Genomic DNA, 27,825 nt, shown 5'->3' on the forward strand with positions numbered 1-27,825 from the left:
AGGACAAATGGTGGAAGCAAAGCTATACAGGCAAAATCTCACATAGAAGCATACACATACACACTCACAAAAAGAGGAAAAGGGGAAAAAAATCATAAATCTTGCTCTCAAAGTCCACCTCCTCAATTTGGGATGATTCGTTGTCTAAAGGAGGGAAGGAAGGAAGGGAGGGAGGGAGGGAGGGAGGGAGAGAGGGAGGAAGGAAAGAAAGAAGATAAAGTAAAATAAAATAAAGTTATTAAAATAAAAAATAATTATTAAGAAAAAAAATTTAAAACAACAACAACAACAAAGAAAAAACGGACAGATAGAACCCTAGGACAAATGGTGGAAGCAAAGCTCTACAGACAAAATCTCACCCAGAAGCATACACATACACACTCACAAAAAGAGGAAAAGGGGAAAAAATCATAAATCTTGCTCTCAAAGTCCACCTCCTCAATTTGGGATGATTCGTTGTCTATTCATGTATTCCACATATGCAGAGTACATCAAGTTGATTGTGGAGCTTTAATCCACTGTTTCTGAGGCTGCTGGGAGACACTTCCCTTTCTCTTCTTTGTTCTCACAGCTCCCAGGGGCTCAGCTTTGGATCTGGCCCCACCTCTGCGTGTAGGTCGTCGGAGGGCGACTGTTCTTCGCTCAGACAGAACAGGGTTAAAGGAGCCGCTGATTCGGGGGTTCTGGCTCACTCAGGCCAGGGGGAGGGCGGGGCACGAAGTGCGGGATGAGCCTGTGGTGGCGGAGGCCAGCGTGACATTGCACCAGCCTGAGGTGCACCGTGCGTTCTCCCGGGGAAGTTGTCCCTGGATCCCGGGACCCTGGCAGTGGCAGGCTGCACAGGCTCCCGGAAGGCGGGTGTGGACAGTGACCTGTGCTCGCACACAGGCTTTTTGGTGGCAGCAGCAGCCTTAGTGTCTCCTGCCCGTCTCTGGGGTTCGCGCTTTTAGCTGCGGCTCGAGCCTGTCTCTGGAGCTCCTTTAAGCAGCGCTCTGAATCCCCTCTCCTCGTGCACCAGGAAACAAAGAGGGAAGGAAAAGTCTCTTGCCTCTTCGGCAGGTCCAGACTTTTCCCCGGACTCCCTCCCAGCTAGCCATGGTGCACTAACCCCCTGCAGTCTGTGTTCACGCCGCCAACCCCAGTCCTCTCCCAGCGCTCTGACTGAAGCCCGAGCCTCAGCTCCCAGCCCCGCCCGCCCCGGCGGGTGAGCAGACAAGCCTCTTGGGCTGGTGAGTGCTGGTCGGCCCTGATTCTCTGTGTGGGACTCTCTCCCCGCTTTGCCCCCCACACCCCTGTTGCTGTGCTCTCCTCCGTGGCTTCGCAGCTTCCCCCTCCGCCACCCACCGTCTCCACCCGCGAAGGGGCTTCCTAGTGTGTGGAAACCTTTCCTGCTTCACAGCTCCCTCCCACTGGTGCAGGTCCCGTGTCCCTATCCTTTTGTCTCTGTTTATTCTTTTTTCTTTTGCCCTACCCAGGTACGTGGGGGGGGGTTTCTTGCCTTTTGGGAGGTCTGAGGTCTTCTGCCAGTGTTCAGTAGGTGTTCTGTAGAAGTTGTTCCACGTGTAGATGTATTTCTGTTGTATCTGTGGGGAGGAAGGTGATCTCCGTGTCTTACTCTTCCACCATCTTCCCGGAAGCTCTGTGCTCTGATCTTTGATAATTCCTTTCTTCTGTGAACTTTCGGCTTAGTTTGTTCTTCTATTTCTAGCTTATTTGAGATCTTTCTTGTTTCTTAATGTAGGCATTTATTGCTATACACGTCCCTCTGGGAACTGCTTTTGCAGCATCCCACATGTTTTGATATGTTGTCCTTCCATTTTCATTTGTTTCAAAATATTTCTTGATTTCCGTGTTGATTTCTTCTTTAACCCATTTGTTGTTCAGGAGCATGTTGTTCAATTCCATGTATTTTCAATTTTCCAGCATTCCTCCTGTTATTGATTTCTAGTTTCATATTTCTGTGGTTGGAAAACATAGTTTTTATGATTTCAATCTTCTTAAATTTGCTAAGACATGTTTTATGATATATTACATGAACCATCCTGGAGAATGTTCTGTGTGTGCTAGAGAAAATGTGTATTCTGCTGCTGTTGGATGGAATGTTCTGTAAATGTCTGTTTGGTTTATTTGGTCCAAGGTATCATTCAGATCCATTATTTCCTTATTCATTTTCTATTTGAATGATGGATCAATTATTGAAAGTGTGGTATTGAAGTCCCCTACTGTTATTTCATTGCTGTCTATTTTTTCCTTCAGATCCATTGATAACTGTTTAATATATTTACATGCTACAATATTGAGTGTGCATGAGTTTACAGTTGTTATATCCTTGTGATGAATTGACCCTTTTATCATTATATAATGACCTTCTTGTATCCTGTTACAGTTTTTTACTTAAAGTATCTTTTGTCTGATATAAATATGGCTACCCCTGCTCTCTTTTCATTTCCATTTGCTTGAAATACCTTCATCCCTTCACTTTCAGCCTGTGAGTGTGCTTAAGGCTTAAGTGAGCCTCTTATAGGCAGCATATAGATGGGCCTTGGTATTTGTTGTTGTTGTTGTTTTTATCCATTTAGCTTCTTTGTGTCTTTTAATTGAAGAATTTAAAACATTTATATTTAAAGACATGATTGGATAAAGACTTACTATCACTAAATTTTAATAATGATTTCTGATTGTTTTGAAGTTCCTTAGTTTCCTTCCTCCTCTCTTGCTGTCTTTCTTTGTTAGTTGATGATTGTTTTAGTGGGTTGCTTTGATTCTTTTCTCTACATTGTTTGTGTATCTAATTTTTGCTCTGTGGTTACCATGAGGCTTTCATAATGTATCTTATAATCTTCTATTTTAAGCTGATAACAACTTCAATTGCATAAGAAAGTTTTACACATTTACTTGCCCCCACAGTTTATATTGATGCCTCACTTTTCATCTTTTTATGTTATGTATCTATCAACATAATATTATAGCTGTAACTATTTTTTTTTCCTATTAGACAAAATGTATTTTATTTTTTATGCTTCTTCTTCAAGATTAACTTCTTTTTTATTAAAATTTTTTTATTGAAATATGGTTGATTTATAATGTGTTAGTTTCAGGTATACAGCTCAGTAACTCCTATATGTATAACTGAGTTTTTTATATATATATATTCTTTTTTATAATATCTTCCATTATAGGTCATTACAAGATATTGAATATAGTTCCCTATGCTATACAGTAGGTCCTTGTTGGTTATCTATTTTATATAGAGTAGTAGGTATATTTTAATCCCAAACTCCTAATTTATCCCTCCCCCCTTCCCCTTTGGTAACCATAAGTTTGTTTTCTATGTCTGTGAGTCTGCTTCTGTTTTGTAAATAAGTTCATTTGTATCATTTTTTTAGATTCCACATATAAGTGATATCATATTATATTTGTCTTTCTCTGTCTGACTTACTTCACTTAGTATAATCTCTTGGTCCAACCATATTGCTGCAAGTGGCATTATTTCATTCTTTTCATGGCTGAGAAATATTCCATTGGTGTGTGTATGTATGTGTATATGCATGTATGTGTGTGTGTGTATATATATATATATATATATATATATATTTCACACCTTCTTTATACATTCATCTGTCGATGAAAAACTTAGGTTGCTTCCATGTCTTGGCTACTGTAAATAGTGCTAAAGTGAACAGTGAGGTGCATGTATCTTTGCAAGTTATGGTTTTCTCCAGATATATGCCCCAGAGTGGGATTGTAGGATCAATAATATGGTAGCTGTATTTTTAGTTTATTAAGGAACCTCCATACTGTTCTCCATAGTGGCTGTACCAATTTACATTCCCACCAACAGTGTAGGAGTGTTCCTTTTTCTCCACACCCTCCCCAGCATTTATTATTTGTAGATATTTTGATGTTGGTCATTCTGACTGGTGTGAGGTGATACTGGTGTGGTGTATTATATTTTGATTTGCATTTCCCTAATACTTAGCAGTGTCGTGCATCTTTTTATGTGCCTTTCCACTAACTGTATGTCTTCTTTGGAGAAATGTCTTTTTAGACCTTCTGTCCATTTTTTGATTAGGTTGGTTTTTTTTTTTGATATTGAGCTGTATGAGCTGTTTGTATATGTTGAAAATTAATCCCTTTGAATCATATCATTTGCAAATATTTTCTTCCATTCTGTAGGTTGTCTTTTTGTTTTGTTTATGGTTTCCTTTGCTGTGCAAAAGCTTTCTGGTTTAATTAGGTCCCATTTGTTTATTTCTGTTTTTATTTCCATTACTCTAGGAGACGGATCCAAAAAGGTATTGCTGCAATTTATGTCAAAGAGTATTCTGCCTAAGTTTTCCTCTAGGAGTTTTATAGTATCTGGTCTTATTTTTAGGTCTTTAATCCATTTTGAGTTTATTTTTGTGTATAGTGTGAGTAGTCTAACTTCATTGATTTACATGTGGCGGTCCAATGTTCCCCTGCCACTTGCTGAAGAGACTCTCTTTTCTGCAGTGTATATTCCTGCCTACTTTGTCATAGATTAATTGACCATATGTGCATGAGTTTATTTCTGGGCTTTCTATCGTGTTCCATTGACCTATGTCTGTTTTAAATGCCAGTATACTGTTTTGATTACTGTAGCTTTGTAGTATAGTCTGAAGTCAGGGAACCTGATTCCTCCAGCTCCGTTTTTATTTCTCAAGAGTGCCTTGGCTATTCAGGGTCTTTTGTGTTTCCATAAAAATTAAAATTTTTTTTTCCAGTTCTGTGAAAAATGCCATTTGTAATTTGATAAGGATTGCATTGAATCTGTAGATTGCCTTGTGTGGTATAGTCATTTTGACAATATTAATTCTTCCAATCCAAGAACATGGTTTATCTTTCCATCTGTCTGTGTTGTCTTCGATTTCTTTCATCAGCATCTTATAGTTTTGGGAGTACAGGTCTTTTGCTTCCTTTGGTAGGTTTATTCCTAGGTATTTTATTCTTTTTGATGCAATGGTAAATGGGATTGTTTCCTTAATTTCTCTTTCTGACCTTACATTGTTAGTGTATAGAAATGCAACAGATTTCTGTGTATTAATTTTGTACCCTGCAACTTTACCAAAATCATTGATGAACTCTAGTAGTTTTCTTGTAGCATCTTTAGGACTTTCTATGTATAGTATCCTGTTATCTGCAAACAGTGACAGTTTTACTTCTTCTTTTCCAATTTGTATTCCTTTTATTTCTCTTTCTTCTCTGATTTCCATGGCTAAGACTTCCAAAACTATGTTGAATGAAAGTGGTGAGAGTGGACCTCCTTGTCTTTCTCCTGATCTTAGAGGAAATGCTTTCAGCTTTTCACCATTGAGTATGATATTACCTGTGGGTTTGTCATATATGGCCTTTATTATGTTAAGGTATGTTACCTCTCTGTCCACTTTCTGCAGAGTTGTTATCATAAATAGATGTTGAATTTTATCAAAACCTTTTTCTGCATCTATTGAGATGATCAGAAGTTTTTTATTCTTTGATTTGTTAATGTGGTATATCATACTGATTGATTTGTGAATATTGAAAAATCCTTGCATCCCTGAGATAAATCCCACTTGATCATGTATATGACCCTCTTAATGTATCATTGGATTTGGTTTACTAGTATTTTGTTGAGGATTTTTGCATCAATGTTCATCAGTGATATTGGCCTGTAATTTTCTTTTTTTGTGATATCTTTGTCTGGCTTTGGTATCAGGGTGATGGTGGCCTCATGGAATGAGTTCGTAAGTATTCTTTCCTCTGCAACTTTTTGAAGTAGTTTCAGAAGCATAGGTGTTAATTCTTCTCTAAATGTTTGATAGAATTTGCCTGTGAAGCCATCTGGTCCTGGACTTTTGTTTGTTGGGAGTTTTTAAATCACAGATTCAATTTCAGTACTTGTAATTGTTCTGTTCACATTTTCTATTTCTTCCTGGTTCAGTCTTGGGAGATTGTACCTTTCTAAGAATTTGTTCATTTCTTCTGTGTTGTCCATTTTATTGGCATATAGGTGCTTGTAGTAGTCTTTTACGGTCCTTTGTATTTCTGTGGTGTTGGTTGTAACTTCTTTTTCATTTATAATTTTATTGATTTGGGCCCTCTCCCTTTTTTTCTTGATAAGTCTGGCTAAAGGTTTATCAATTTTGTTTTTCCTTTCAAAGAACCAGCTTTTAGTTTCATTGACCTTTTCTATTGTTTTTTAGTCTATTTCATTTATTTCTGCTCTGATCTTTATGGTTTGTTTACTTATACTAACTTTGAGTTTTGTTTATTCTTTTTTCTCTAGTTGCTTCAGGTGTAACGTTAGGTTGTTCATTTGAAATTTTTCTTGTTTCCAGAGGTAAGCTTGTATCTCTATTAACTTCCCTCTTAGAACTGTTTTGTTGCACCCCATAAGTTTTGGATCATCATGTTTTCATTTTCATTTGTCTCTAGGTATTTTTTTATTTCCTCTTTGATTTCTTCAATGATCCATTGGTTGTTTCATAACATATTGTTTAACCTCCACCTGTTTGTATTTTTTGAAGTTTTTTCTTGTAGTTGATTTCTAGCTTCATAATGTTGTGGTTAGAAAAGATGCTTGATATGATTTCAGTTTTCTTAAATTTACTGAGGCTGCTTTTCGGGCCAGCATGTGATCTATCCTGGAGAATGTTCCATGTGCACTTGAAAAGAATGTGTATTCTGCTGCTTTTGGATGAAACACTCTAGATATCAATTAAGTCCATATGGTTTAATGCATCATTTAAGGCCTGTTTTCCTTACTGATTTCCTGTCTGGATCATCTGTCCATTGATGTAAGTGGAGTGTTAAAATCTCCCAGTATTATTGTGTTACTGTCGATTTCTCCCTTTATGTCTGTTAACATTTGCCTTCTATATTGAGGTGCTCCGACATTGGGTGCATATATATTTACAATTGTTACATCTTCTTCTTGGATTGATCCCTTGATTATGTAGTGTCCTTTGTCTCTTGTCTTTCTTTGTCTCTTTAAAGACTTTAGTCTTTAAAGTCTATTTTGTCTGATATAACTATTACTCCTCCAGCTTTCTTTTGACTTCCATTTGCATGGAATACTTTTCCATCCCCTCACTTTCAGTCTGTATTTGTCTCTAGGTCTGAAGTGGGTCTCTTGTACACAGCGTTTATACAGGTCTTGTTTTTGTATCCATTCAGCCAGTCTGTGTCTTTTTGTTGGAGCATTTAATCCATTTAAATTTAGGTAATTATTGATATGTATATTCTTACTGCTATTTTGTTAATTGTTTTGGATTTGTTTTTGTAGGTCTTTTTTCTTCCTTTCCTCTTTTGTTCTCTTGTGATTTGTTGACTATTTTAGTGTTGTGTTTGGATTACTGTTTCTTATTTGTGTATATATCTATTATATATTTTTGGTTTGTGTTTACCATGAGGTTTTGATATAACAGTCTACATATATGCATGCTTGTTTTAAATTGCTGATCCCTTAATTTCAAATGTATTGGAAATATCCAGCATTTGTACTCTCCTCCTCTCACAATTACTGGTTTAGATATCATATTTGTGTGTGGATGATTTCCTACCTTTACTGTATGTTTGCCTTTATTAGTGTGCTTTCCCATTTCATAATTTTCTTGTTTCTAGTTGTGGCCTTTTCTTTTCTGCCTACAGAAGTTCCTTTAGCATTTGTTGTAAAGCTAGTTTGGTGGTGCTGAATTCTTTTAGCTTTTGCTTGTCTGTAAAGCTTTTGATGTCTCCATCGAATCTGAATGAGAGCCTTGCTGGGTAGAGTATTTTTGGTTGTAGGTTTTTCCCTTTCATCACTTAAAATATATCATGCCACTCCTTTCTGGCCTGCAGAGTTTCTGCTGAAAAATCAGCTGATAACCTTATGGGGTTTCCCTTGTATGTTATTTGTTGCTTTTAAAATTTTCTCTTTATCTTAATTTTTGTCAGTTTGATTACTATGTGTCTCAGCCAGTTCCTCCTTTGCTTGATCCTGTATGGTACTCTCTGTGATTCCTGGACTTGGGTGACTGCTTCCTTTCCCATGTTAGGGATGTTTTCAGCTATTCCCTTTTCAAATATCTTCTCAGGTCCTTTCTCTCTCTTTACTCTTTCTGGGATCCCTATAATGTGAATATTGCTGCATTTGACATTGTCCCAGAAATCTCTTAAACTGTCCTCATTTTTTTCATTCTTTTTTCTTTATTCTGTTCCATGGCAGTTATTTCCACCACTCTGTCTTCCAGCTCATGTATCTCTTCTTCTGCCTCATTTATTCTACTATTGATTCCTTCTAGTGTATTTTTCATTTCAGTTATTGTATTCTTCAACTGTTCAGTTCTTTATTTTTTCTAATTCTTTGTTAAAAACTTCTTGTAACTTCTTGCTCTGTGCATCCACTATTTTCACAGGATCTTGGATCATCTTTATGATCATTACTTTGAATTCTTTATCTGGTAAATTGGCTACCTCCATGTCACTTAGTCGTTCTTTTGGGGTTTTATCTTATTCCTTCATCTGCAACATATTCCTCTGCTGTCTCACTTTTTCTAAACCTTCTATTTGGGTTTTTATGTATGTGGAAGGTTAGCTATGTTTCTCCAGCTTGGAGAAGTGGCCATCTGTATGGGATGTGCTATATGCCCCAGTAGTACTCTCTCATCACCCACGGGCCAGGGACCAGCTGGCCCCAAGGTAGATTCTGAGCTGTGTTTGTGAACTCAGTTCCACAGGCTGTGGGACTGTATATTTCTTGCTTCTGGTGTCTGCCCCCTGGTGGGTGAGGTGGGTCTAGAGGTTCCTGCAGGCTTCCTGGTGGGAGGGACTGGTGCCTGCCCACTGGTGTGTGGAGGTGTGTCTTGGCCCTCTGGTGGGCAGTGCCATGTCAAGAGGAGTGTCTAGAGATGGCTGTGAGCTCAGGAAGTCTTTAGGCAGCCTGTCCGTTGATGGATGGGACTGTGTTCCTGCCCCGTTGGCTGTTTGACCCGAAGTGTCCCAGCACTGGAGTCTAGAGGCTGTTGAATTGGGCCAGGTCTTGGTGCTAATGTCCAAGCAAGATGTCAGCCTTCAGATGGGTACTCCCAGGTGTGTTCACCTCCAGCTTTTATGTCCCAAGAAAACCACAGTTGCCCTCTGCCTCCTCAGGAGACCCTCGAAGACCAGCAAGTAGGTCTGCCCCAGGCTCCTATGAAGTCACTGCTTTTGCCCTGCGTCCCGATGCATGCAAGACCTTGTGTGTGTCCTCCAAGAGTAAAGTCTCTGTTTCCCCTCTGTTTTTTAATTTTGTTTTATATTGGTGTATAGCTGGTTAACAATGTTGTGTTAGTTTTGGGTGTACAGCAAAGTGATTCAGTTATACATATACCTGTATCTATTCTTTTTAAAGTTCTTTTCCCATTTAGGTTATTACAAAATATTGAGCTATACAGCACTTTTTTCATTCTAATTTCTAATTTCTTTTGTTTAATTCTCCTCTGACTGGATAATATCAAACTATCTGTCTTCAAGCTCACAGATTCTTTCTTCTGCCTGATTGAGCATACTGTTGAAGCTGTCTATTGCATTTTTCATTTTATCCATTGTATTCATCTTCAGAACTTCTGTTTGGTTCATTTTTTAAAAATTTCTGTTTCTTTGTTGAGTTTCTCATTTTGTCCATGTATTATTTTCCTGAGTACATTGATTTGTCTATCTGTGTTCACTTGAATCTCATTGAGCATCCTTACAATTATTATTATTAATTATACACACAAAAATTCGGGCTGGTTGTTACCTATAGGGGAACAGGAGGGGCTGGGTTGGATTAGAAAAGTACGCACAGGGGCTTTTGGGGTTCTGGTTATTTGGTTACATAGAGGTTCACTTTATAATAATTGAACACTATGCAGATATGCATTTTTATACTTTACTCAATGTACAGTTCACAACTGTCTAAAATATAAAACTTTTATGAGTTTTAAAATTGTACAATGATGTCAAATTATACATATCCTTTTGAAGCCCAATGTTATTCAGATTTTTGATTTTGGGCTTTATCTGGCTTAATACATGTCAATCTAATTTACTCATTTTCATTGCTGTCTAGGATCATATGCAAAAGCCAGAGTTTACACTTTCATTCTCTAACTGAGCAAGCATTATTTCATAGTTATGTTTTGCAATTAAAACAGTAGAGTATGGGCTTCCCTGGTGGCACAGTGGTTGAGAGTCCGCCTGCTGATGCAGGGGACACGGGTTCGTGCCCCGGTCCAGGAAGATCCCACATGCCGTGGAGCGGCTGGGCCCGTGAACCATGGCCGTTGAGCCTGCGCGTCCAGAGCCTGTGCTCCGCAACGGGAGAGGCCACAACAGTGAGAGGCCCACATACTGCAAAAAACAAAACAAAACCAAAAGAACAGTACAGTAGAGAAAACTTGCTACTTTCCTCCTTATGCTCAGGCAAGGAGGTTTCTAGTAGAGTCCAATAGACTTGAAATTGCTGAGTCACAAGGACTGTACATCTTCAACTCCGTTAGATCCTGTCAAATTGCTCCTGGAAGTAATTGCATCATCTGACCCTCAGAATAATTCCTGGTTCCTACATGTTCCCCAGTATTTGCTATTACCAAACTTTTCAGCCTTTGCACATATGCTGGCTATGAGATGAATCCCCTTGGTGTTTTAACTTGCATCTTCCCAGTTACTAGTAACGTTGAGCATCTTTTCTTGTGTGTCTTGACATTTCTGGATCCTCTTTCATGAACCATGTGTTCTTATCCCTTGCCCATTTTCAATTGAGCTGTTTCTCTTTTTCTAATTGGCATGTAGGAGTTCTTTATATTTTGAACTCTTTTTCAGATAACTCACAGATCTCCATTTCTTTGGGGTCAGTTATTGGAGTATTATTTTGTTCCTTTAGTGGTATCACATTTCCTTACATTTTCATTTTTATGATTGGTTTGTATTGATGTCTGTGCATTTAAGGGTGCACTCACCTCTTCCATTCTTTTTGGACTGGCTACAGTAGTGAAAGACTTTCACTTGGAGGTAGCTTTAAAAGGCACCAGCTGGGTGGGATGCAGCATCCTTGGTTCCTGGTGAGGCACAGTGGTGTAGTCTCCATGCTGCTCCATTGGCAGACATTGCCATTGGCCAGACTGTGGGTGTCTTCTGTGGCCAAGGCTGCAGAGGACCTGCAGGTGGCAATGGCAGATAGGGCTATTGGAATCTTCAGAGGCTAAGGCTACTGGGGTCTTTCTGTTCTCACCCCTTATTTTTTTGCCCATGGGAGGGTGTTCTACCTGAGGAGATCCTTCTCAATGCCTGGTCTGGCATGCTGACACATAGAACCCTCAGAGCTAATGCCCGAGGATCCAGTGCACATGGAACTAACACAGCACCTGGGTCCTGAAGCACAGGTGCACTTGCTGCAGCTATATCACTGGTTTCTAGGATGTGGGCATGTGTAGATATCCCATGGAACCAGTACCTGGGTCTCAGGGGCTCACCGCTGTGACTCTGGCTGGTAGGGAGAGGGCAGAATGCAGCAGTTCCACAAGCCATGGGATGACAAGGTACAATGGTGGCTTGAGCCCAGGGGCCAGGGTACAGTAGTAGCATAGCCTGGGGATGGTGGGTCAAAGTTTCAACTCTGGCCCCAGGGGGAAGTTGCAGGAAAGCAGTAACACAACTCTGGTTAAAGCTATGTGTTGGGATCCAGGGACCTGGGCACAGGGCAGTGGCAGCACAGTGCTGGCAATGATGGTCAGAGCTGTGACCTGGAACCCAGGGGATGGGGCTCAGGGAAGTGGCTACCTAGTCCCAGCTATCATGTGTCAGAGCCCTAACCTGAAACCTGAGGGGAGAGCTCAGGTCAGTGGTAACACACCTGGGAATGATGTTTCAAAGCGTTGATCTGGGATGGGGGTTGGTGGAGAGCTCAGGGTAGAGGTAGCCTGGTTTCAGCAGTGATGGGCCAGAGACACAACCTGGAATCCAGAGTTCAGGGTTCAGGGCAGTGGAGTCCACCTCAGCAATGACAGTTCAGAGTCTTGACCTCGGATTGGGATGTGTGGCCCAGGGCAGCAGCCACATCCCATGCAATGAAGACCCAGAGCCACAACCTGGAATGCAGTGGGTGGGTCCCAGATGGCAGCATCAGGACCCTGATAATGGAGGTCTAAGAGTGACTTGGGACCCAAGAGGTGGGGCTTAGGGCAATTTTAGCACCACTGGCAATGATGATTCAGAGCCTTGTCCTGGAACCTGGTGGGTGGGACTCAGGGCAGCAGCAGCAAAGCCTGGATAATGGCAGCCATAGTGTGACTTATAACCAAGGAGGCTAGACCAGGGCAGAAGAGGCTTTCCTGGTGAAGGTGGGACAAAGCCTTGACTGTGGCCAGGGGAGAGTGAAGAGCAGAGGCAGCTCCAATCTCGTATATGGCAAGATGCTGTGGCATCTGATTTCTAAGAGTGGGGCACAGCAGCAGCTGGGGACCCTGAGGGCAAGTCTCACCTCAGTGACAGCTCCAGGGAGTAGAGATGTAGAGGGGGCCACTCCATTTCATCAACTGACATCAGAATCAGGAAAGACTGTGGGAGACCTCTGTAGCAAAAGCTGCAAATGTCCACAGTGGTGAGGCTTTTTGCTGGGGTTCTCCTGCCCTCCTTCTCCCTGTGTGGTGAACTTCCTCAGAGGTGATTCTTCCAGGTGCAGAGCAGGTCCTGACTGGGAGATGAGGTGACATAGGTAGCATGCTTCCTGTACTTTTCTATGTGGCCATCCTTGATTTTTGAGCTCCTCAGGTTTTTGCTACTGCTTCTTTGTTTTCTAGAGCTTTCCCTTAGCTGTTTTCTTCAGTTTGTAGTTATTTATTGTTCTTATGGATTTGTGTGTGTGTGTGTGTGTGTAAGGGGGAGATGAGCTTTGAGACCTCTCCATCTTGTTGACACTACCTTCTTGCATAGTAATTTTGGATTTTCTTTATTTTTAAAATCTGTTCTCCCCCAGGAGATAATACAGTATTAGGGAAAATGCCATCCTTTTAATGAAGTAAATTTATCCTCTCTTTAGGTTGTTTTATGAACTGTATCAGCAACTCCACATCTGTGCCTCTTCTGCTTCCCCCTGACATAAACACATCAGGGTCCTTTCTCAATGTAGTTGAACTAATACTTATTACTTACCCTGAACGTAATCACTTGGTGAGCTTAACTTTTCCCATAGCATAGAAGTGCATATCTTTCAAAGGTGTCTCATTACATCTTCAGGAGTTTGGGGGAAAAGGAATGATCAACCTCAATGTATGTTGAGCTTTACCATTTACAAAGCAATTTTATGGTTTATTATCTTATTTACTTATTTCTTCCGAAAGCATTATAAGTTGGAGAATTATCTCTGTGTCACATGTAAGGAAATAGTTCACATGATCAGTTAGTGGCAGATTCAGGACTAAAACTCTGTTCATTTGACCCTAGTTCTTTGGATTTACCACTATTCCATTTTTAAGACTAAAAAAATGACTAAACTTGCCTAACCTATAGATACTGTATTAGTAACATCATTTTCATTTTAAATGATGCATTATTAATATCATATTTAGTCCAGCCAGTAATGACAGATATAAGGCAAAACAAGCATGGTTATTGCATCAATCTCATCAACTTAATAAGCATGTGGCTTTAAACAATCCCTTTCTTTTGTTGGTGTCTTAGGTTGTCAATCTGTAAAATGAAGGGAAATAATTATATGGTCTCTAAGGTCCTCCATAATCCTGACATACTATGATTCTTTGTTGTTCCCCCAGACTATTTTGGATGGGTACAAACTACAGAATCTTCAGCTTGTTGCACTTCAGTTATTTAAGAAGAGAGAGTTCTAACTTGTGTTCTAGATTAAACAAGATTCCAGCTCCCCCTGCAATAATTGACCACATAAGAAGAAAAATTTATCAGGAATCAAGTGCAAAATCATAGAGAAATCTATTGAAAATTGTTTTGGAATGATATTTTGCATTAATTTTTGACTTAAAATTTATTAGTGAAGAATGCTGCTATCAGCACAGAGTCAGAAAGGGATGGAAATGCATCATCAAGGAAATTATTATTTCAGTAAGAGAGGCAGCACAGTATATTGGCTTTATATTCAGGAATTCTGGATCCAAATTTTAACTTTTCCATTAACAGTCAGTGTGGTTAAAACTTATGTTCAGGGACTTTACAATTTCCATCTATAAATCCACCTGGAGTAGATATCTCTGAAGCCCTTTATAGCTTGCTATGACTCTGTGAGGATTCTACTTTTTATCCCCTTCCAGTAATAAAAAAATTGGCTTTTCATTCAATTCATAGACCTATTTCCCAGAAATCAAACTAGGCTAACCAGGGTCAAGATTCCCCGCAGTGAGAGTTAAGGGAAAATGAGAAAGAGGTTTTCACAAAATCAATTGAGCTCCTGTAGCCTCTCTCCCCACAGCCCATGTAAGATGGATTCAGAACATCGGTGATTAAGTTAAATGTGAGCCAAGACCTGACAGGGTGTCTGTTTTTATCTCTTCAGCATATTGATGTCAGTTAGCTCTGCACTACAGTTTCCTTCTTTCTTCCCCCTTCCAAATGAGGTATCTGTATCACTTGTGGTACTCTTCACTAAACCAGCCAATCACCTCTAGTCTTCACTGGTTTCCAGTGCTTTTTGACCAAAGCTTTCCTTATGGCTTTGGCTGATGGGGGTGCCAATATTTTGTTGTGACTATTTACATTTGAATTATGCATTCAAGTACATAAGCTACTATTTTACAAAAGAGAAAACAAACTTTGAATACTTCTAGATATTAAGTATTAAGTCTGGAAATTTTAATGCATTATTTAATATTGATACAACATACCAGTGAAGTTATTTTAATTTTAAAGATGAGAAGGCTATTACTAGAGGTGTTATGTGACTTGCTTAAGGTCACTCAACTAATAAATTCAAATTCATGTCTCCAGACTTTTTAGGCCTAGGTACCTTTTTCATTCCACGTGTATCTATTTTATCATTTGAGTGTCTCAGAACACCTGTAAGCAGAGGAGCGATTACCTTTACCTTTTTTCTGCTCTGTTTTTTTTCTATAGACACACAGTTGATGCTCATTAAAGATGCATTGAACGATTATGTGAATTGAATTCGGTTTATGAACTAAGGAATTTGGGTTCAAAATGACTTTTCAAAGTTTATCAGCCAGGGAGTGGCAGTTTAGAGTAAGAACTATTCAATTCAGATGTGCCTACTATTTTGGTGGGAAGACATATTGACTGCCTCTCAAGATTCCTTCTAACTGTTAACCTGTCTCTTATTGCCCCGATTAACTGGATGCTATGAATAGTTATTATATATCTATTAATGGCGACCTTCTGGGTCCAAAGTAAGAATGGGTAAAACTGAGACCTATAGGACTATAATTTGCTTAATTGTCTACTCCAAATCACGAATACAGCTGGTACTAGGATGTAGGATTCCTGACTTCTAGATTATTACTTGATTCTACACCATGCTTCTTGACCCTTGGCAACAGCCATTTCCTTCACTATATCTCTCTTTCCCCAAAACTACCCAGGGCCTTTCTTTATTTCTAGTCCCGTCAAACCACACCAAGCCCCTCCTCATAAAGTGAAAGCATTAGTCACAGCCTCGGCCTGATTAGGTGATTAGTAAAGTGCCCACTGCTTGGAAAGGTTTGCAGAAGGCATCCACACTGGATAAGCAGAAGGTAGCTGAGGGTCTCTAGAAAATCAGAAAATTTGGATTATAGTTCTATCTCTGACCCTCACTAGCAATACGACTGTGGGCAAATTTGGTGTTCTCTCTGAGCTTATTTCCCCATGTATGAAATGAAAGAGATTAGGAATCTCTTAAGCGTTCTGGTAGCTTTAACATTTAATGGACTGCTATTGCTTTGTTGCCTTATCTCCATAGGGTGAGAGATAGGTAGATTACATGTAATTCAAAGGTCTTTCTGGGTCTGTTGTCCTGTGAACCTGTGTTTGTCTAGGCTAGAAAAGGGGTAAGTTAACAAAATTTTCCTTTTTTTTTTTGGAGGCCCTTTTGTTCATGAAACAAAATGTGATAAATCAACTTTATGCCATGTATTATTCCCACAGATATCCTGTCCAAGATTTCTACTGGTGTTTCTCCACTGCTGGGTTGGGGCTGGACTGTATGTTTGGCTCATGCCAAAGTGCTTGCTGGTTTGGTTGCGGTACAAAGCTATTTAATTGGCCCAGTCTACTGATTGACATTTTCTTGAATTAAAGTGTTAGACATTTAATTGTTTGCTATTAAGAACTATTATTTTGTGTCTCTTTTTCTTCCACTGCCTCAGACTCTCTCCGAAGCATGCTCCAGATATTCCTGATGACAGCACCGACAACATCACTATATTCACCAGAATCTTGGATCGTCTTCTGGATGGCTATGACAACCGGCTGCGACCTGGGCTTGGAGGTCAGTTATTGTTTCAAGATCTTCTTGGCTATTGTCATCTAAAAAGATTCTTAAGGTACCTTCAATAGTGTCTTGATCAATGAGGTTAGTGTAAAGCTGAGTTTCTTCCCTCTGAGCACTGGAAATTAGTTCTAATCCTTCATTTCAATGGTCAATCTCTCTGGTCTGGTTTTGGAAGGTTCCAAATTTCACTTAGGTAAATGCATATAGGGTATTAAACCACAACATTTGGTCACACCCGTTTCTGGTAATAAAATACCAATCCCTGCCTGGATGGCAGGTGTGTCCCAGGAACAGCTGGGAAACATGTCTTTGTTCTAAAAACCCTGAGCACATATCAGCCTGATATTCCAAAGAGGAGAAATCTGATGGCTAGATGGGATCTCAGTTTAGTATGATCAGCAATATGATCGCAATGAAGTAAATGCATTATAATACCTCATGGACCGTATTGAAAGGGCAAGTATACCAATGTATTTATGTTTTTTTCCTGAACCATTTGAGAATTAGATGCAGATATCATAACCCTTTATCCCTAAATACTTCAGTGTGTATTTTCTTAGAACAAAGAAGTTATTTTATAAAATTACAATGAAATTATAAATTCAGAAAATGTGACCTAATACTATTTACTAATCTGTAGTCCATATTCAACTTTTGCCAATTATCTACATTTATTATATGATATTCTATTGTAATAAAACCCTTTCCTTCTCTTTAGTTAATTAGGTAACTATCAGCATGAACAGATGGATTCTTATTTTATTGAATGAAATGTAATCCATTAATATTATTATATATTATTATCTATTTTGATTACAATGTTTGTTCATAATTCCCGTGTTTGCTTGGTGGGAGCTTATTCAAGCTGACTTTTGATATATTCTCATTTTTGAGCACTTTTTGGCATAACAGTATATTCCAGACTTAACTTGTACTCTCCCTCATTCAGCCTTATAATCAATCATTTTTTCCAAGAAGAAACAGCATCTTTTTTTGTGGGAAATTATATTTAAAATCCAACTTCTGTGTGCTAGATATTTTCATTGCTACTGGGTGTCATTTGCATCTAGGACCTTTCAGTGGACAGAATTGAGAAAATAGAAAATTACATATATACATATACACACACCTGTATATATTCGTATATATATATACATATAGATATATAAGCAAATATGTGTATAAATGTAGACATATGTGTATGTGCATGTGTAATGAGTCTATACTGATACCACTAATTCCAATTGAACAAATTATTCTTCACTGATTTACTAATTTGTTTTATTCTACAATATACATAAAATAGTGAATAGTGTTGGAATTACTATACCTATACCACTATAATAAACTCACTTATTAATTAAAGTTAAAGATATGTTTGCATGGTCTTTTTTTGGGGTTGTTTGTTTTTAGATGAAGGCTATATGGCTCTTGCTTTAGTATAAATAATAGATTGGAACAGGGCAGTATTGGAGGAAGAGAAGACCAGTCAGAAATTGATTTCAGTTGTCCAGAATGAAGGTGATGATAGTGGGAATGTAGAGAATTTGGTGACTGATTAAATTATGGGATTAGGGGAAAGGGAGGAGAAAATGATAACCTCTAAGTTCCTGGTTTAGATGAGTGAGTGGTGCCATTTTCTAAAATAAGGAATATTGGAGGAGGAACAGTAGTATTTTGTTTTATTATGTTTCTTTTGGAGTTTGGTTGGAACAAAGAAGGTAGGGGAAGGAGGTGGAAATTAGTTGTAGACATTAAGAGTTTGAGTACCCATGAAAAATATGCATGGAGCCTTTTGCTCTGGCTAACATGGAGTAACAGGAACCAGATTTATCTTCTTAAAAGACAACTAAGAAATGAACAAACATAGTATATAGTAGTTATCAGAAATTGAACAAAGGCAGCACAGGACAGTGATTCTTGAAAGAAGTGAAACAAACAAGCTGAGCCATAGGATTATATCACCTTACTGCCTCAATAAATTTCAGGCTGCAGTGTAGGGAGGGAGAATCCACATAGTGCCTGGTGGACTCCCTTAGTTGATGAGAAAGAGTTTTGAATTTGGGGTGGCCAAGATGGCTAAAATTTGTAGGGCAGAGAAGAAGCAAGAGGTGCATGGAGAAGTGAGAGTTGTGCAGAGGGAAAGATCCAGAAATCTGCTGAGAATTTCCCTCAAGTTTTCAGGTAAGTACTGCTCAGCTCATGCATATAAGGAAACAGCCCAAGGTTGAGGAAAGGACCACTGGACAACAGCAGATGGAATAATAGGGTTGGGAATAACTTGTGTTGCTACCAACCAGAGTGGAAAAACTTGCAACATATGGGGTTAGGGTAGGGTACTCAGAAGAATATGGCTTCAGTGGCATGGCAAAACCATCCCCAAACAAAGGCTGTTCTGGTCCCAACTAACAAAGCTTAAAAGCAAGCTTGAAAAGTAAATATCAAAATGTTTTCAGAACATTATCTCAGAACAAAGTTTAAGAATATTTGCACAAGGTGAATGTACAATGGCTGGTATGTAGTCAAAAATTACCAGACATGTAAAGAAGCAAGAAAATACAACCCCAAAAGGCAGAATAACCAATCAATAAAAACAGATGCATAAATGACACAAATGAATTAGTAGATAAGTATATTAAAATAGGTATGTCTAAATTCCATATGTTCAAAAGTAGAGGAAAATATGAGCATGTTGAGTAGAGACATGTAAGTTAAAAAAACAAAAACAAATTGAACTTCTAGGTATAAAAAGCACAATATCTGAGGTGAAATGCATACCAGATGAGACTAACAACAGATTAGACACTGAGGAAGAAAAGATTGATGAGCTTGAAGACACAGCAATGGTAGCTAGCAAAAATGAAACACAGAGGGAAGAAAAGACTGAAAAAGTGAACAGGACATCAGTGCACTGTGGGATAGCTTCAAGTGGCCTAATATAAGTGTAACTGGATTATCTGAAGGGAGAGGCAGAAAATGTCTTTGAAGAAAATCTAGTCAAAAAATATTCTAAATTTGATGAAAATTATAATCTGCCCAAACCAAGTTCAACAAACAAGAAACATGAAGAAAATTACACCAAGGGAAATTATCAAATTGCTTAGAACTAATGATAAAGAGAAAATCTTAAAAGCAAACATAGTGAAACAGAACATTTATATACACAGGGAAAATTTTAGAAAGACAGCAGGCTTCTTGTCAGAAACAGGGAAGCAAGAAGGTAGTTAGCAACAGCTTTAAAATACTAAAAATGTCAATCTAGAATTCTGTACCAGAGATAATATATTTTAAAAACATAGGTAAAATAAATACATTTTCTGACATATAGAGGCTAAAAATTTCATCACCAGCAGGTCTGTACTGCAAGAAATGTTAAGGGAAATGTGTCAGGCAGAAGGAAAATGATGCTAGATAGAAATATGGATCTATAGGACTTCCCTGTTAGTCCAGTGGTTAAAACTCCATGCTCCCAATGCAGGGTGCCCAGGTTCAATACTGGGTCAGGGAACTAGATCCCTCATGCCACAACTAAGAGCACATATGCCAGAACTAAGACTCAGTGCAGCCGAATAGAATAGAATAGAACAAAATTAAAAATAAATAAATAAATAAATAAAATTAAAATGGATGTATAAAAAGGAAGGAAGAGCAACAAAAATGGAAAATATGTGGGTAAATATGTCTCTTTTTTTCCTAAATATCTTTAATAAATAACTACCTAAAGCAAAAATAATAACATTGTATTGTGTGGTTTATAATGTATATGTGAGGAAAATGTATGACAACAATAGCACAAAGGCCAGAAGATGAAATGGAAATACACTGCACATGATGTGATATGATATTATTACTTGTAGGTAGATTGTAATAAATTAAGAATGTGCACTGTAGAACTTAAAAATTATAGCTAATAAAGCAAGAAAGTTTATAAAATCAATAGGAAGGCAGAAAAAGAGAAAAATGTAACAAAGAATAGATGAAACACATGGAAAACCAATAGCAACCATATTAATCATCACATTAAATATAAATAACCTAAACTTCTATTTTAAAAGGCAGAGATGGTCAAAATAGATAAAAAGAAAGACCCACAATTGGTCCCTGAGAGAAACCCACTTTAAAGATAGACAGAGAAAGACAAATATATGATATCGCTTATATGCAGAATCTTAAAAAAATGATACAAATGAACTTATTTACAAAACAGAAACAGACTCACAGACTTACAGAACAAACTTAAGGTTTTGTACCAGGGGGAAAGGGTGGGGGAGAGGGATAGATTGGGAGTTTGGGATTGACATGTACACACTACTATATGTAAAATAGATAACCAATGAGGACCTACTGTATAGCACAGGGAACTCTGCTCAATATTCTGCAATAAATGAAATGGGAAAAGAATTTGAAAAAGAATAGATACATGTATATGTATAACTGAATCACCTTGCTGTACACCTGAAACTAACACAACATTGTTAATAAACTATGCTCCAATATAAAGAGAAAGAAAAGAGTACATAACAATCCTAAGTATTTATGCACCTAATCATAGACATGAAGCAAAAACAGGAAACTGAAAGGAAAAAGAGATGATCTATAATTATAGTTAGAGATTTTAACACTCCTCTCTCAATAAACAATATAACGAGTAGACAGAAAATAAGTAAATGTAGCAGAAAGAGGAACCATTGTCAACCAACTTGACTTAATTGTCGTTTGTAGAACACTCCAACAAACAGCAGCAGAATACACCTCCTTTTCAACTGAACCTACAACATTTACCAAGATAGACCATATTCTTTGTTGTAAAAAATTAAAAGAATTCACAGTATACAAAGTATGTTCTCTGGCCAAAAGGAATAAAATTAGAAATTAAAAACAGATATATCTGGAAAATCTCCAAGTACTTGCAAACTAAATAATATACTTCTAAATAAAATATAAGTCAAAGAAGAACTAAAAAGAAAAATTTAAAACCTTTTCAATTAAACTAAATTAAAAACATGGTATAAAGTAGTGCTAAATTAAAGAAACTTATAATACTAGATAACTGTTTTAGAAAAGACTAACCTTAAATCAAGTCCCCATGCCTGGGGTTGACAGCAGCTCCAGGTCTCCTCAGCTTGCCTTTTCCAACATGGACCACTGCCCCATGAACCAGATCAAGGACACTTCAGGGCACAGTAACCTCAGCAGTGCCATGCCCAAGTTAGAGTCTAGATTCCATGAATGGGGGCTGGGAGGATGAAGGGATTTCCTACCTCTCAGCCAAACTTGCCCAGAATTTAGCCATAACAATAGGTAGCTTGCTCTAGGATGAGAAATGCTGGTGTCTTGCCCCTCCCAGGAAGATAGCCCTCTAAGTTGGGAGCTGGGAGAAGAGAGAGCCCTGTGTTCTTTCTGGGCTGCACCAGTCTGGAGTACAGTTTCCTTCAGACTGATCTGGGAAGGGGGAGGGTGGGAACAATTCTTGTTTTAAATAGTCTGGACTCTTGATTTCCTTACTGAGTTTTAGTAGATTTTCTTTAATAAATAGTTTACTTTTCTTTTGTTGTATGCCCTTAGGACCATTTCCAGAAACTTTAAATTGTAGTTTTTAAAATACATTTTGCAAGTTTCACTGAGGAGCAAGTCTGCAGAGCTCGTCATGCTTTCATGCCAGAAATGGAATTTCTAGTAACATTTTTTAAAGATTTCATCAGATTATATACCTAGATGATTATGTCATATGAGAAGAAAGTTTTAATTCTTCCTGTGCTATATGGATGCACTGGTTTTCTTCTCTTGTTTCAGTGCACTGACTAGACCTCGCATATAATGTTGAACAGAAAAGATGAAAACAGACACCATTGTCTGTTTTTGATCTTACAGAGAAAGCTTCCAGTCTTTCACCATAAAGTATGATGTTAGGTGTAAGTTTTTCTTAGATGCATTTTATCAAGTTCAGGAAGTTCTCTTCTACTCTGGTTTTGAAAATTTTTAATGAGAATGAATATTGCAATTTTTCAAATGGTCTTACTGTGTCTATTGAGTTGATTCTATGACTTTTAAAAAATTTTGTTAATATGGTGAATTACATTGATTTTCAAATGTTTAAACCAACCTTCATTCTCATGATAAATGCCACTTGTATATTAATTACTTTATATTATAGATAGGTTTGAGGTCTGGTAGTATAAGTCCTCCGGCTTTGTTCTTCTTAAAAATTGTCTTGGCTATTTTTGGCCCTTTGCATTTCTAGATACTTTTAGAATCAGCTTATCATTTTCTAATAAAATCTGGAATTGACTTTGCCTTGAGTCTATAGGTTAACTTGAGGAATTTAAAAAATTATAATACTAAACCTTCTAAATGATGAACATGATATATTTCTCCATTCATTTTGTTCTCCTTTAATTTCTCTCAATAATGTTTTGACATTTTCATTTTAGAGGTCTTGCATATTTTTGATTAATCAATGCCTTGAGACTTGATTTTTCTTTCTTTCTTTATTCTTTTTTTATTTTTTATTTTTCACGGTACGCGGGCCTCTCACTGTTGTGGCCTCTCCCGTTGCGGAGCACAGGCTCCGGACGTGCAGGCTCAGTGGCCATGTCTCACGGGCCCAGCCGCTCCGCGGCATGTGGGATCTTCCTGGACCGGGGCACGAACCCATGTCCCCTGCATCGGACTCTCAACCGCTGTGCCACCAGGGAAGCCCCTTGATTTTTATTTTTAAATTTTGTTACTGCTGTGTAGAAATATGATTGGTTTTATTATTTTTTAAAATTAATTTATTTTTGGCTGCATTGGGTCTTTGTTGCTGTGCGTGGGCTTTCTCTAGTTGTGGTGAGTGGAGGCTACTCTTCGTTGTGGTGCTCAGGCTTCTCATTGTGGTGGCTTCTCTTGTTGCGGAGCATGGGCTCTAGGCACCTGGGCTTCAGTAGTTGTGGCATGCAGGCTCAGTAGTTGTGACACACAGGCTTTGTGGCTCCGTGGCATGTGGGATCTTCCCAGATGAGGGCTCGAACCTGTGTCCCCTGCATTGGCAGAGAGATTTGTAACCACTGCACCACCAGGGAAGCCCATGATTGGTTTTATATTTGCCTTTCTATCCAGAGACCTTGTTGTATTGACTTATTGATTTTAATAGTTTTCTATTGTTTCTTTTACATTCTCTTAATACATATTTATATCATTTAGCTTCACTTAGGTTTTTAATGCAGGACTACACAAATTCCTTGATATGTTAATGATAATTATGAATATATAGGATGAAGTTTTAGTATGTAGTCTTTGGTGACCATGGGACGTTTCTTCCCCCAAAACACCTATTAAGATCTCAGTTGGAATGTAAGTAACATATAGACCAGATTGGGAAATGCTGCTCTGGAGACCTCCCTGGTTTATTAATATCCAACCTAAAGTGTGCTTTCTAGAAGTGAGCATAATACTCTAGATATGTTCTAGTTACCTTATGGTAAAACAGGGATTAATGTAGCCTAAAACAGAATTAGCCTACTTGGTGATGACATTACCCCCTTGGATTACTCTGAGCTTTTTATCAAGTAAAATCCACCAGATCTTTTTCTCATGACTATTGACCAGCCAATTGCCTCAATCCGACGTACTATGGCATTTATTTTTAAACATTAATGCATGATTTTCCCTATTTATCCTTATTAAATTTCATTCTATATGTTTAACTCTAATCATTTCAACCTACATAAAACTTTTGAAATCCTAAAAGTTCAGTGTATTACTATCACTTTTAGTTTTTTATTTTATTTTATTTTTTAACATCTTTATTGGAGTATAATTGCTTTACAATGGTGAGTTAGTTTCTGCTTTATAACAAAATGAATCAGTTATACATATACATATATCCCCATATCTCTTCCCTCTTGCGTCTCCCTCCCTCCCACCCTGCGTATCCCAACCCTCTGCATGGTCACAAAGAATCGAGCTGACCTCCCTGTGCTATGTGGCTACTTCCCACTAGCTCTCAATTTTACATTTGGTAGTGTGTATTTCTCCATGCCACTCTCACACTTTGTCCCAGCTTACCCTTCACCCTACCCATACCCTGAAGTCCATTCTCTAGTAGGTCTGTGTCTATTCCCATCTAACCCCTAGGTTCTTCATGACCTTTTTTTTTTTTTTTTTAGATTCCATATATTTGTGTTAGCATACGGTATTTGTTCTTCTCTTTCTGACTCACTTCACTCTGTATGACAGACTCTAGGTCCATCCACCTCACTACAAATAACTCAATTTCATTTCTTTTTATGGCTGAGTAATATTCCATTGTATATATGTGCCACATCTTCTTTATCCATTCATCTGTTGATGGACACTTAGGTTGCTTCCATGTCCTGGCTATTGTAAATAGAGGCGCAATGAACATTGTGGTACATGACTCTTTTTGAATTATGTTTTTCTCAGGGTATATGCCCAGTAGTGGGATTGCTGGGTTGTATGGTAGTTCTATTTTTAGTTTTTTAAGGAACCTCCATGCTGTTCTCCATAGTGGCTGTATCAATTTACATTCCCACCAACAGTGCAAGAGGGTTCCTTTTACTCCACACCCTCTCCAGCATTTATTGTTTGTAGATTTTTTGATGATGGCCATTCTGACTGGTGTGAGATGATATCTCATTGTAGTTTTGATTTGCATTTCTCTAATGATTAATGATGTTGAACATTCTTTCATGTGTTTGTTGGCAATCTGTATCTCTTCTTTGGAGAAATGTCTATTTAGGTCTTCTGCCCATTTTTGGATTGGGTTGTTTGTTTTTTTGATATTGAGCTGCATGAGCTGCTTGTAAATTTTGGAGGTAAGTCCTTTGTCAGTTGCTTCATTTTCAAATATTTTCTCCCATTCTGAGGGTTGTCTTTTGGTCTTGTTTATGGTTTCCTTTGCTGTGCAAAAGCTTTTAAGTTTCATTAGGTCCCATTTGTTTATTTTTGTTTTTATTTCCATTTCTCTAGGAGGTGGGTCAAAAAGGATCTTGCTGTGATTTATGTCATAGAGTGTTCTGCCTATGTTTTCCTCTAGGAGTTTGATAGTTTCTGGCCTTACATTTAGGTCTTTAATCCATTTTGAGTTTATTTTTGTGTATGGTGTTAGGGAGTGTTCCAATTTCATTCTTTTACACGTAGCTGTCTAGTTTTCCCAGCACCACTTACTGAAGAGGCTGTCTTTTCTCCACTGTATATTCTTGCCTCCTTTATCAAAGATAAGGTGACCATATGTGTGTGGGTTTATCTCTGGGATTTCTATCCTGTTCCATTGATCTATATTTCTGATTTTGTGCCAGTACCATACTGTCTTGATTATTGTAGCTTTGTAATGTAGTCTGAAGTCAGGGAGCCTGATACCTCCAGCTCCGTTTTACTTTCTGAAGATTGCTTTGGCTATTTGGGGTCTTTTGTGTTTCCATACAAATTGTGAAATTTTTAGTTCTAGTTCTGTGAAAAATGCCAGTGGTAGTTTGAAAGTGAAATAAGAAAACACTCCCATTTACCATTGCAACAAAATGAATAAAATATCTAAGAATAAACCTACCTAAGGAGATAAAAGACCTGTATGCAGAAAATTATAAGACACTGATGAAAGAAATTAAAGATGATACAAACAGATGGAGAGATATACCATGTTCTTGGATTGGAAGACTCAACATTGTGAAAATGACTATACCACCCAAAGCAATCTACAGATTCAATGCAATCCCTGTCAAACTACCACTGGCATTTTTCACAGAACTAGTACTATCACTTTTAGCTTCATGCTCTCTCCATACTTGAATCAGCATGCCTCTTATGTTTTTAGATTTTATTGAGGTATAATTAACAAATAAAATTGTAGGATTTAAGTATACCACATGATGGTTTGATATGTGTATACAGTGAGAAAGGATACCCCTCAGCAAGTCAACATATCCATTACCTCATATATTTGTTTTTTTTGTGGGGGTGAGAATATTAAATTCTACTCTCTTAATAAATGTCTTTTTTATGTGAAGAAACTTTTAAAAAATTGAATTATTGCCAATTTACAATTTTATATTATTGTTTCAGGTTTACCAAATCATGATTCAATATTTTTGTTAATTACACTCCATTTATTATAAAATATTGGCTTTATTCCCTGTGCTATACAATATATCCTTACAGGTTTTTTTATTTTATACATAGTAGCTTCTACTTCTTAATCCCTTACACCATCTTGACATTTCCCCCTTCCCTCTCCCCACTGGTAACCACTAGTTCTCTATATCTTGGAGTCTGTTTCTGTTTTGTTATATACATTTGTTTATTATATTTTTTAGATCCCACGTATAGTGATAACATAGACGACTTGTCTCTGCCTGACTTACTTCACTAAGCATAATGCCCTCCAGGTCCATCCATGTTGTTGCAAATGGAAAAATTTCATTCTGTTTTATGGCTGAGTAGTAATCCAGTGTATGCATGTGCATGTGTGTGTGTGTGTGTGTGTGTGTGTGTGTGTGCACGCGTGCATAGGTATATATATATGTATATATAGTGTATACATATATATGTACACATACCACATCTTCTTTATCCATTTATCTTTTGATGGACACTTAGGTTATTTCCATATATTGGCTATTGTAAATAATGCTACTGTGAACATTGGGGTACATATATCTTCTCAAATCAGTATTTTCGCTTTCTAAGTGTATATACCAAGGAGTGGAATTTCTGGATTATATGGTTGTTCTATTTTAGTTTTTTTTTTTTTGAGGTACTTCCATACTGTTTTCTACAGTTGCTACACCAATTTATATTCCCACCAACGGTGTAGGAGAGTTCCCGTTTCTGCACATCCTTACAAACATTTGTTAATTGTGGTCTTTTTGATGATAGCCATTCTGATAGGTGTGAAATAATATCTCATTGTGGTTTTGATTTGCATTTCTCTGATGTTTAGCAAAGTTGAGCATCTTTTCAAGTGCCTATTGGCCACCTGTATGTCTTCTTTGGGAAAATGTCTGTTCAGGTCTTCTGCCCATTTTATAATTGAGGGGTTTTTTTGTTTGATACTGAGCTTTTAAGAACTGTTTGTATATTTGTGATATTAACCCCTTGTTGGTCATATAATTTGCAAATGTTTTCTGCCATTCAGTAACCTGTCTTTCATTTTGTTAATAGTTTCTCTTGCTGTGCTAAAGCTTTAAAGTTTAATCGTCCCATTTATTAATTTTTGCTTTTGTTTCCTTTGCCTGAGGAAGCAGATCAAAAAAATATTTCTATAATTTATGTCAAAGACTGTTCTGCCTATGTTCTCTCCTGGGAGTTTTATGGTTCATGTCTTACATTTAGGTCTTTAACTCACTTTGGGTTTATTTTTGCATATTATTTGAGAAAAA

The 27,825-nt window shown here is 37.8% G+C and overlaps 1 protein-coding gene across 2 annotated transcripts in view; it reads left to right on the top strand.

Moving 5' to 3' along the window:
• Positions 1-27,825, top strand: part of GABRA3 (gamma-aminobutyric acid type A receptor subunit alpha3) — a 250,009-nt gene that overhangs the window by 109,116 nt on the left and 113,068 nt on the right. For both annotated transcript variants that reach the window (XM_060002519.1, XM_060002520.1), the window contains exon 3: positions 16,326-16,447. In XM_060002519.1, coding sequence (XP_059858502.1) covers positions 16,326-16,447 — 122 coding nt within the window. The remainder of the gene's footprint in view (positions 1-16,325; positions 16,448-27,825) is intronic.

Source organism: Delphinus delphis, chromosome X, assembly GCF_949987515.2.
Source record: "Delphinus delphis chromosome X, mDelDel1.2, whole genome shotgun sequence".
In the NCBI taxonomy this organism is placed as follows: Eukaryota; Metazoa; Chordata; class Mammalia; order Artiodactyla; family Delphinidae; genus Delphinus; species Delphinus delphis.